An 11498-nucleotide genomic window follows, 5' to 3' on the forward strand; every position below is an offset into this window, starting at 1 on the left:
TATAATTTATTTTTCCTTCTGTTCAGCAAATACATAAACAGAAGTCAAAAGTGCCCATGCTAGGATACTTTATAAATATTAGGGTGGTCCTTAAAATTGAAAGTCGGAAATGCTCTCTGCCCTCTAAGCTCCAACCCCCAGAATTCATTCTATTAAGTCAAGAAAACTCTCCTGCTGAATGTTTTCCTCAATATGACAATATTTACCCCTCCCTCATCAACCTTGAAGTTTAGCCTCAGTTGCAGCACCGTGGCTGCTGGTGTGGCAGCCTAGGTCGATGAGGGAGGGGTAAATGTTGTCTGATTGAGGAAAACATTCAGAGTTTTCTTGACTAATAGAATGAATTCTGGGGTTTGGAGCTTAGACTTTCCGACTTTACATTTTAAGGACCACCCTACGTGAGGCTAAACTTCAAGGTTGATGAGCGAGAGATAAATGTTGTTGGAATTTGAATCAAATTCACCACGAGAGTTTTCTTGACTATCATAACGAATTCCGGTGGTTGGAGCTTAAAATAAATGAATTCGAAAATGTACATGGCACTAAGGACCACCCTAATAAACAATTTATTCCAGCCCATTATTCAGCATTTTTTTAAAATGATAAGTCTAACATTGTAATGGCTTTTTCTTGATTTTTAAACTTTCTTTTTTTTTTTATCAACATGAACTAGTTTGTTAGTAGTTAGGTAATTGATATACAATTGCACACTACATTTAAAACCATCAACTAACCCAGATTTTATCCTGTCTTTTTTCGTGGTTAAATAGTGATATAGTTGTTTTAAATGCTAATTTATCGAACATTATGACTTGAGGTATGAGCAAAAATAAAGCTTCCTGTGTCCAAATATGAGATTTACTTTGTCATCGCTCAACCCATGTCAATTGTAAACCTAAACAGGGAAGGGCACTAGTAGGGAAGGGTGTTGGCAACACAGCATTGAAATTATAAAACAAGTCTTAGTCACCGAATGAAGAGAAAGGAATCTCAACAGTTAAGAAAAAAAACTCTGCGTGTTTATTCAGTCTTTGTTTAGAACAGTACAGTAGATACATTGTGACCTCACATTGGTAGTAGGTAGGTGCCTTAAGGAGCAGCAGTGTTGCAATATTCATCGGACAAATGACTTGACAAATCAAACACATACACTAGGAGAGGTCTTTTTTTGTTTGTTTTCCCATGCAATCACTTGACAACAATACCTGTAGATCCATCACTTCCATATCACGATGAACAAAATGGAATCTGGAGTATTCAATCAAAAATCAAGACCCACAGTACAGTTTAAGAAGGCCATAATCCATTCATGTAAAAATGAGAAAAGATAAAACGCTGCGCACAAATAAGGTCACTTAAATGAGTGAAAATGGAAATATAACGTTTTAGAAAGCAAGTCGTCAAGCTGATGCAAGAGTGGTACAGAGGAGCGACTCCGTCCTGGTATGATTGTCTGGGTTGCTGGTCGTATAGGGAAGCAAGGAGGGAGTTTGTGTTTGCACTAACGCATCGTGACAAACTCCTCAGATGAGGTGGGGTGAATTGCGACAGTCTTGTCAAAGTCTGCTTTGGTAGCGCCCATCTTGATGGCCACAGAGAATCCCTGCAGCATCTCATCACAGCCCAGCCCCTGCATGTGCAGGCCCACCACCTGGGGAGAAGACACAAGTCGGTCTTTGCAATTGTTTGTGTTTACGTACAACACTAAAAAATAAAGACACATTAAGACATAAGGGAATTAAACCCAACCCTTTGAAACACCAAACTCACTGCTGAGTGGCATCTACTGTTGATACATACCTTTTCATTCCCAATTCAAAACAATATCCTTTTCCTAAACCTCCCTCATGTACTCATTATGTAGTTTGTTTGGCTTACTTCCTACATTTACCAGAATGCCTTTTGAAAACCTGCAGAGACTGGGTGTGAGCCTTTTGACGTCAGCTGTGGATTATACAGCATAAAAAAGGTGGATACAAAAATTGTGGTTTGAACCGATAAAGAGCAGTAGGGATAATCCTCTCAAAGAAAAGACTAGACACACCCCATGCTAAACATTTTGATGCATTCATTGATCATGTTTTTACTCGCTTTAAATAACATAATGAGTCCTACCTTCTCCTCCTTGCCCTCACACACCAGCTTCATGATGCACAGACTCTTCCTGCTCGTGATGGCGTGATACATCGGAGTGAAAGAAGTCTTGTAGACCTTTATGTTCTCCTTTCCTCGAAGTTTAATAGCTTCCTCTGTGAAAAACAAAAATAAGCATTTGAATTATTGCCCTACTTAGTAAAGCTTTGATTAATTTATAGTATTTACATAAACTTCATCTTAAATAACTTACAGGATGACAGCAAAACTGGACATACAGGCAATTTAATAATGTGAAACTTATTTTAATTATGAAATTACTGCTCACCTTCTGTGAGGCCCATCGTTCCGATGGGTGGGTGACTGAACACCACTGTCGGGATAGTCGAGTAGTCCAACTTTGAGTCCTTCTTGCCCTCAAATAGTCTGTGTGCCAGCTTTCTGCCTGCAGCAATGGCAACTGATCCAACATAAAACATAATGTCAAACTATGCATAATGTGAATGCACCCATAGACAATTTAGCAAAAGTAAAATAGCTTTTGGGCATCACAAAAAACAAATATCAAGATATTCAGCCCATCAGCCTTTAAACACCCATACCGACCAAGCTCGAATGGAAACATGACTGTGTAGCTTTAATAAACATTACGTTATTTGAGTTATCAGGTCAACTTCATACCAGGTGTGAGAAGAGCTTTCCCACAAACGTCCCCTACAGCGTAGATCCCTGGTCTGTTGGTGTTCTGAAACTCATCCACAACGATATGGCCTCTTTCATCTGTCTCCAACCCCTGCAGACAGAAAACACTGTTCTATAATTATCAGAAATTATGATCAAGGTTCTTACACCTTTTCCAAAGTCAAATTCAAGCACTTTTCAAGCATTTTCAAGGTGCATTTTCAAGCTTTTCAAGCATCTTACAGCTGTTGTAAATTACATATTTATATACACATACTTATACTCAAATGATTATTTCCCTACCTCACATTAAATCAGATGTTCTTTATGCTATAAACAACCAAATGTGTGTTTCATAATAGCATTCTATATGAGGATGAAAAATTAAAGAAAAGAAAACTAAGTTTAATATTTCAAAATGAGTGACCCATCTGTACGTAGACTGGGCATCCCATATAACCTGGCTGAGCCAATATAAAACAATCAGCCAAATAACTTTTCAATACATTATTGATTACTATTTTTGAGGTACTTTTAGGTTGGCAGTAAACATAAGTCAGAGGTAAATGGTGCACTTCGCACCCTGCTCTTCCGCAGCGCCGCTCCCCCTCCCTCCGCTGAAATTATGAAGTAAAGGCGTATAGTGATCATAGATAACACGGCAGGGTCCGTGACAGTTTGTTTTCATCTGTTTTCAAATAAACAAAGTATTGGCTTTCAGAATGTGGAGTCTATTTTTATATAACATTAGAAAGACTGAGTCTTATTATTACATTATTTGCTTATTGTGCTCATTCATGTGGCTGTGACTTTGGAATAAATGGACCCAATCACCCCCCCCCCAAGTTTTGATGGGGTGGACAGGAACGGAGGGAAAAGTTACATGAGAAAGTGTTTAGCTTGCAATATTGCAAGTAGCAAGGTCAAGTGCAGAGACTGAGAGAACACAAAGAGGTAGTCAGAACAGCACATCGCACCGGCCTTGACTCTGTATGGGAGCCGTGCTCCCCCGCAAAGCTAGGAAGCAACATTATGGTTTTCCCCTATATCTGAAGAAACGTTAGAGAAAACAAATTAGTATGATGGTGCCAGAGTAGGGAGGGACTTCCACAGGCCGGCCGAATGCTGATTGGAGGATCGTGTTGCCAAGAGACTCTATCTGAGTCTGCGCACCAACCAAAGAGAACCAAGTCTAAACCGCGGTACCTCTTCAGCTAGTCTTGACCAATCAAAAATGTACGGGCAACGCCCTGTGTAATGTGTACATGTTGCTAAATCCACCGCGGGGCATAAACAGAAGGGTAGCCATAGCAACATTGCTGCGGGGCTGCTCCGGGGTCTTCTTCGCTGCTTTTGGTGTATTTTGTGGCGGAAGTTACAGCGCCACTTACAGTCCCGGCATATGTACTACAGCGTTTCCAGCGGTCTCGTTTGAACAGACACGTTAAATTAAACGAATGCATGGGAACGGAAGACTTTTTTGAAAGCGCATACTGTGCATAAACGCAAACGTTCCCGTGTAAAAGCAGCCTAAGCTCCAGCAGAACAATAGCAGGGATGTCTGGGCTGGGATGAAGGCTATCACTGGCTTCAAAGGGAGAGACAGACTGACTGTGGGCACCCTGGAGAGGGTCAACGAGCTGAACACCTTCTTCAACAGGTTTAGCTCTCCGCCCGCTGCCGTCTCCTCCACCTCCACTTCTCACCTCCTTCTCTCAGCCTGGCGTCAGCATCCCCCCTCTGCTCACCACCTCCACTTCACACCTCTCCTCCACCACCCAGCCTGGCTTCTGCACCCCCCCTCTGCTCACATTGCCGCTGACCCCCCCCCCTCTGCTCATCTTTCCTCAGACCCCCCCCCCCCTCTATCCCCCCCGGATGTCATATCTTTTGAATATATATATATATATATATATATATATATATATATATATATATATATATATATATATATATATAATATCTGCATGTATATTTTCTATTTCAACATGTATATTTTATATTTTATTTTTCTTTCTATTCTTGTATATTTTGTAGTTTTGTTTTATTGTAAAATGCCTTTTATGCTGCTGTAACAACAACAATTTCCCAATTTGGGATCAATAAAGTACTATCTATCTATCTATCTAAAGGTGATCCCATGCCAGGTCTAATTTGGGCTCTTTTTATGTAACCTCATCATAAACCTTCTATCAATAGTGTGCAATTGGATTTAGATATCTCACAAGTTCGTAAAAAGAGCAAATAATTAAAAACTAAGTAGAACTCCGTGTATATGTTTTGAACTCTTCACAGTGGCAAAATTAAATGCCTCAATAATGCGAAAAATATAATGCATTACTTTGTCTGCTGTCTATTAAACATCTCCTTATTTTCCCCACTCATCTTAATTGTTGATTGTAATTCGCTCGGCACATTTCAGTATCCAGTTCACTGTAAACATTATAAGACGACTGTTACCATCAGGTCGATGTTCAGTCCGTTGGTGTTGGGCTGCCGGCCGATGGCCCACAGAAGGCAGTCCACTTCCTGGATGGTGCTGATCTTCTCCTCGTCGTTCTTCTTCTCTGGGTCTTTGGTGACGATCGTCACTTCCAGTCCCTGCTCTGTTTTACGCACAGACTTCACTTGAGAGTTTTTCCACAAATCTACACCAGAGTTTTGCAGTTCTTTGGTGCAGTTTGCGCTTATGAAGCTGTCGAAGTTCCTCAAAACCTACAGACAGAAATTGAGATGTGTTTTGGTTACTTAATAACTAAATAACTATGAATAACGTTGTTTCATATTTAGTTGTGATTTTATGTGTTTCTTACTCCAGTCTGTCGAATAACGAGGGATGTTTTGGACCCCAGGGTGGAAAGGATGCCTGCCATCTCCACTGCAATATAGCCTGCACCCACAATGACACTGCGCCTGTTAGGGAAACAAAACGTTTTATTATAGGCACACATTTTACACATTGTATAAAAACCAAAGAGATAATAAAAAAAGCTCACTTTGGCAGAGTTTCAAGATCAAAAAAGCCATCACTGGTAATGCCCAGACTCCCCCCTGAAATGATCAGTAAACACATGTTCAAGAGTTCAATCCACAAAGATGATTACCTTTTCCTGAGTAAAAATCTAAGTACAGCATGTCTTACCTGGAACTTCATCATCAGTCATCACGATAGGCTGCCCTCCGGTGGCGATGAGGATGTGAGGCGCTGTGTATTTTCTTCCATTCACCTCCACCGTCGGCTCAGGGTCATTTGTAAACCTGGCATGACCTTGAATGTTTAGGATTTTACCCTGGAGTAGAGCATATGTCATTATTGTTCTAACTGTAATTATGTCTAACAATTGGGGGGAAATAAATTAAACTGCCAAAAATACTAAATATATAAATAGGGAAGAAAACAGAAACACGAAAATAATAATGATAATATAAATACTGAACTTACTTTGTCAAGATTGTTGCGATAAATGCGATTTAGGTGACTAATATAAGCATCCCTTTTGGTTTTCAGAGCTCTGCAAACACAGGAAATTATCAAAGATAAGATGTTTGTTTGTTTGTTTTTCAACCCATATTTACTCACTTCCCTTAAAATCATACATTTATAATTAGAACAGACGCAAACACTGGCAGTTAACAAATCTAGAAAAGTATAAAAAAGTATATTCAGTGGTCAGATCAGATGAAATACTTAAAGAATAAAACATTTAGTGTTGAACGTTGTCCATACTTTCCTTTGTATTCTTAAACAAACTGAAAACTGCTAACCAGAATTTCCTGCTTTATCCAGGAATTTAATCCGGCAACCATCAGCTAGAGCATTTCCTGCATTAACAGGTGTACACTTCTAAGTACAAGGACTTCTTTATACTATTATATTTATTGTCATGTTGATGCTGGGAGGGACTACACAAACTGAAATTATAATCATATTATCTTGTTCAGCAGTATGATAATCGTTTTTGCATGGAATTTACATTTTATGAAAACAACCGTCTATTATAATTGATCCTGCACCTGCAGCGTACAAAGGATGGACAAAGCAAACAAAATACAATATTACACAACAACAGAAAGTAAAGTCGCCTCTATTTGACAGTTTTGAAAAAGTTACAATTTGACATGATTACTTTAAGCACACATTTCATTATTTGTATAGGTGATGTAGTATAAAAGCCATTTTCATTTAAAGCTTTAATAAAGTGTAATCCTATCTTAATGTTACTTGAACAAAGTGGTATCCTGGAAGTGTTTTAAATGCTTATGTATGATAAGAACATGTGGTCTGTGCTCACAGGGGTAAGATGAAGGGTGTTACAACTGCAGAAAGAGAGGGAGGAAGGAAGATAAACAAGTTGCATGGGGGCTTTTATGGCATCCTGTATAGGAGGCATCTGATCAGTGTTTAGGGCGACCACCTGGACCCAAATGTCGTTGTGTGAGCTGTAAATGATCTTTGATGTTTCCCTATAAGAGATTCTGTATCAGGACGCACTCAGGAGGAGTCGTCATGTGTGCATACATTCCAAAAAGGACTTTATATGAATATTGTGTTTCTTTGCATATTTGCCTTACTCATAATTTTCTCTAGACAGCAGCTGATTTGAAATTGCGACAAAAATGTGTAACTTTATATTTAAAAATGTTTTAGTTTTTTATCCACAACTGTCTGGTAGAAATTATCTCACAACCTCCAGTTTGAGAACCACTGCCTGAATGAGGCTTACGGAGGCTTATCATTAACTCTCACCTTGACTTAACTGTGTTTTTAGCCAAGATAGAGAAGTGGGCTAAAGTGAAGCAACACAAGACGGAGAAGTTGTGCAATGAAATGGACACCTCTCTGTTGCAGGAACAACAGTGACAGGTTTCCTACGAGCTCATTGTTGTTACACAAAGCGAAAACTAACACCAACTGAAAACTTACTCCCAACTGAAACGGACATTTTCAACTTCAAAGCCGTAGTCACTGTGATCATGGAGATACTCAGCATGAACGGCTGCATTCCACATGACCTGTGAAGACAGGTCAAGGCACTACATAAGACATCTAGTGAATAATGAGTCAAAATGATCATGTTTCTAAGGTGAACTCGGCATATAACAACAACATTGAAAAGAAAGGAGTACCTTCTTGGGGACACAGCCAACATTGACCTGAAAAACATTCAAGCAGTGTAAATTAGTTCAATGTAAACTAGAGGAAATAACTTCCTACTTTTAAAAAGGTAAACACTGCAAAGGCTGGAGCTCTATTTGCACAGTATGTTGCAATAGGTGTTTTAGTTTCAAGGAAAACTTTAATGCAGGCTACTCCCCAGAGTTAACACTTCCCTAAGTAACTTTTTCAGCTATAAAATAACACAGTTTAACAATATTATCATGATACAATATCACTGGAAGTCAATAAACATGAAATAAATATAAACTTTATTGCTACAAACAGCTATAAAGGAGGCTACTCATAATTTTGATTGGGCTGAATTTATTAATCCCTTGTTATACGGTTTTTATATAGAAATACAATTATGTAACATACGTTTTTTTTACCCAGTTATTAGCAAAATTGGGAATTTAATCTGACTAACTATTTTTGCCTTTATGCAATCAGGAAGTGGTTTTAGTGGTTGTGAAACATCATACTGCAATGATATATTTTTCTCATTAGCTATATATCTGTTGGATAAACTAAAAAGATAAAAGGAGTGGATGAACACAATACGTAATATTAGGGATAGGACAATATAGGGTTTTAATAACAGATCACAATAACTTAATGGTTGTCAATTTCCATATTGGAGATAACCATGAATATACTTATATTAATTACTTTAAAAAACCTATCTATCTTCCTGTCATGGTAAACAAAAAATGATTAAATATTAAAAATACTAAATACAAAAAGTAATTGATATGTTATGACCTTATGTGACCTTATGTGACCTTATGTGACCTTATGTGACCTTATGTGACCTTATGAACACCTAATTTAAGGTTGTTAATCTTTAACTAACAAGGATATTTACAAAAATGAATTAGTTCTATTGGATCCAATATGTTGTAGTGCCAAAGAGACATCATAACTTGCAATTCCTTTGACCAGGATAATACTGTCATAATTTTCACATATTGCAATGCCTATAATATGAAATGCTTTCCAATAAAAAGGTTTTCCAACAATAACAACTATTTGAATCATCTTCCTCATTGAACCCCCTATGTACAAATAATCCATTAGTCTATTTAATGAAGTAACCTATGAGGGGTGACCAGGGTCAACCCAATTTAATTTAACTGTTAAGACTTTGTCTCTGCTGCTTTATACAGTGGCTGTTAGCTTTAGTATGTCAGGGCTACAATGTTTGTTGCACACACAAAACACTTCCACAAAAGGAGTCGGGAGGCTTCGCAGTGAACCTGGCCACCAGCGTGTGTGTATGAAAGCTGCAGAGTGACAGCACAGACAGTGACTCTAGTCGGGATGAATAACAGTGTTGTTTTTTACTCACGCAGGTACCTCCGAGTTTGTGGCTCTCGATCACGGCGGCGGAAGCTCCGAGCTCCGACGCCCTGCGAGCCCCGGCCAGACCTCCGGACCCGCCACCTATCACCAGGAAGTCGAACCGGGTCGTCCCCGCCGTGTCTGATGCCATGCTGCGGTGGATGTTTACTCCTTGTCTACGAATAAAAGACGAGAAAAGTTGCTTTTTGGGGACAGAGCAGCCGCAAGCTTGCATACACCGGGTTAGCTGGATTAAAATTGCCATAACCAGGAAGCTGGCGTCTGTGTGCTCCAACAGGGGAATGGGTGGGTCAATGCCTCTGCTGTGTCATTATGAGTTGCAACAATGGTGTGCATAGTCATGGTGATCATCACATGCGCTACAGTACCACGTATACAAAAGCAGGAGAAATCAGAGTTAAATCTGCAACAAGAATTAGGTAAAATGACCAAATGTAGTCAAGAAAGCATCATGACATAGTTTGTGATTGAATATTACAGTGAGTATTTAACTTAGATATACTGCATGACTCACCTTGGTAATGCCATGTGCACTGACACGTTGGGAACCAGTCTGCAGATTCTTCTACACAGCATGTTTTTATCGATTTTTAGGGCATTTTTAAGAGAAGTTTCCACAATGTGTGGTTGTTTATGTGTCAGCCGGTGAAAGCCTGTGAGGGGACTTCATAACAAAAGCTGCAAACCACTTCCTGTGTCACTGGGGGGGTGAACTCAAAAATACTCGACGACACGACCTCCCGTCGGTCTCATGTTGCCCATTCAGTAGCCTAAAACCTGGAAGGATACGTTTAAAACTAATATTTCATGTTTCTGAAGTTGTCATAATTTAGGGTGTGTATAACGAAGCTGCCAATAAAAAAAATGCGTGTTTGTCTAGTAGCAGATTTAGAAACGTGTGAATAATCCCAGGATATAAAGGGGGTTTGCGTATTTTTTATAGCACCTACGCTGCACCCTGCCTGCCAGCTGTGAAGGAAAAATAAATTAAAAAAATGAACTTCCGGTCAAAATATTCAAAATAAGACCTGCTGTAGAGAAGCCAAAAGCACATTTCCCGGCATTATAGACTATATTAAGAGAACAAGATAAGATAAAATAAGCTTTTTAATGTCATCCATTTATATAGTGCAGTACATTACATACATTGTGATTTTTATTGTAAATCCTGCACAACATGTTGCACATTTCTGCTCCATGCTACCTCTTTTTCAAATCAGCATAACTCTCCACTTGAAAATAGTATATTGTCATATTTTACAATATTTTACTGCACTCAGTTTCCCTCATAATTATATATATTGTTTTTTACGTATTCTTCTTTCTTTGTCTCTGCATGCACTACTTATACCAAAGCAAATTCCTCGTATGTGTAAGCCTACTACTTGGTAAATAAAACAGATTCTGATTCCGATTAAGGAAATACATGTTTTTTTATTTTTTAAGGTAGCCTATATAAAAATATAACTCAGTTTGAGGGAAAAATATGGAAATGTTTGAAAAAATTGCTGTTTGATCATTAAAAAAAATCATAGCCTTATACAGTAGGTTCCACCCCTGCAGACCGAAAACAAACACAACATGGAGGCTGCAAATTGTTAAACACGTTTTTCTTTGGTGAGATTACTGCCCATGTATTATTATTTTTTGTTTAACAGTTTTTATTGAGATTTCAAAATCAGAAGAAATATACATTCAATAGCATTGCATCCCACCCAACCCTCCCCACCCGTCCCCTTAATATCAGATCTTGGGGTCCTGCTGCTGCTGCTGCCACAAACTATTGCTCTAGTCATCCTGGTTTATGGGGATCTGTAAACTATCGTAATAATTTAGGAAGGGGGTCCAAATCTTTGTAAACTTCTGCACAGAGCCTTTTAGAGTGTACCGGATTTTCTCAAGTTTAAGGAAATGCATAGTGTCTCTTATCCATCTAGTAAAAATTGGGAGGTGCTTGATCCTTCCAGGACAGGAGAATTAGGCGCCTGGCAATCAAGGAGGTAAATGCTATGACTGCCTGAGTTTTACCTTTAGGTAGCCGGTGAGGCCAAATAAAGCACACACAGGCCCATTTATTATTTTTATTCCATGCTCTTACTTTGAAGGAGAGATGGACCCGTTTCCGGGTTTGAGTTAGCTTAGCTACAGAGACCCCAAGCTAAAGCACAGCGACTTGGTTGGTCGCGTTTTCAGGCGTTAATAT

General features: G+C 38.9%; 1 protein-coding gene across 2 annotated transcripts; it reads right to left on the reverse strand.

Moving 5' to 3' along the window:
- Nucleotides 1–997: 997 nt before the first annotated feature.
- Nucleotides 998–10005, reverse strand: gsr (glutathione reductase). 2 transcript variants are annotated; one of them, XM_034139725.1, is made up of 13 exons: nucleotides 9810–10005; nucleotides 9282–9450; nucleotides 7903–7929; nucleotides 7700–7788; nucleotides 6218–6287; nucleotides 5918–6065; nucleotides 5772–5826; nucleotides 5589–5688; nucleotides 5236–5490; nucleotides 2776–2887; nucleotides 2423–2554; nucleotides 2116–2249; nucleotides 998–1651 (listed from the first exon to the last, which is right to left on the reverse strand). In XM_034139725.1, exons 1-13 carry the CDS (start codon nucleotides 9869–9871, stop codon nucleotides 1502–1504), a joined length of 1503 nt encoding a protein of 500 aa, XP_033995616.1. In that variant the 5' UTR covers nucleotides 9872–10005; the 3' UTR covers nucleotides 998–1501. The 2 variants fall into 2 exon arrangements, with proteins under 2 accessions (XP_033995616.1, XP_033995608.1); XM_034139717.1 differs by lacking the exon at nucleotides 9810–10005 and having other exon boundaries at nucleotides 9282–9576.
- Nucleotides 10006–11498: the final 1493 nt, after the last annotated feature.

The sequence above is a fragment of the Trematomus bernacchii genome, unplaced genomic scaffold (genome assembly GCF_902827165.1).
Source record: "Trematomus bernacchii unplaced genomic scaffold, fTreBer1.1, whole genome shotgun sequence".
NCBI classification, from domain to species: domain Eukaryota; kingdom Metazoa; phylum Chordata; class Actinopteri; order Perciformes; family Nototheniidae; genus Trematomus; species Trematomus bernacchii.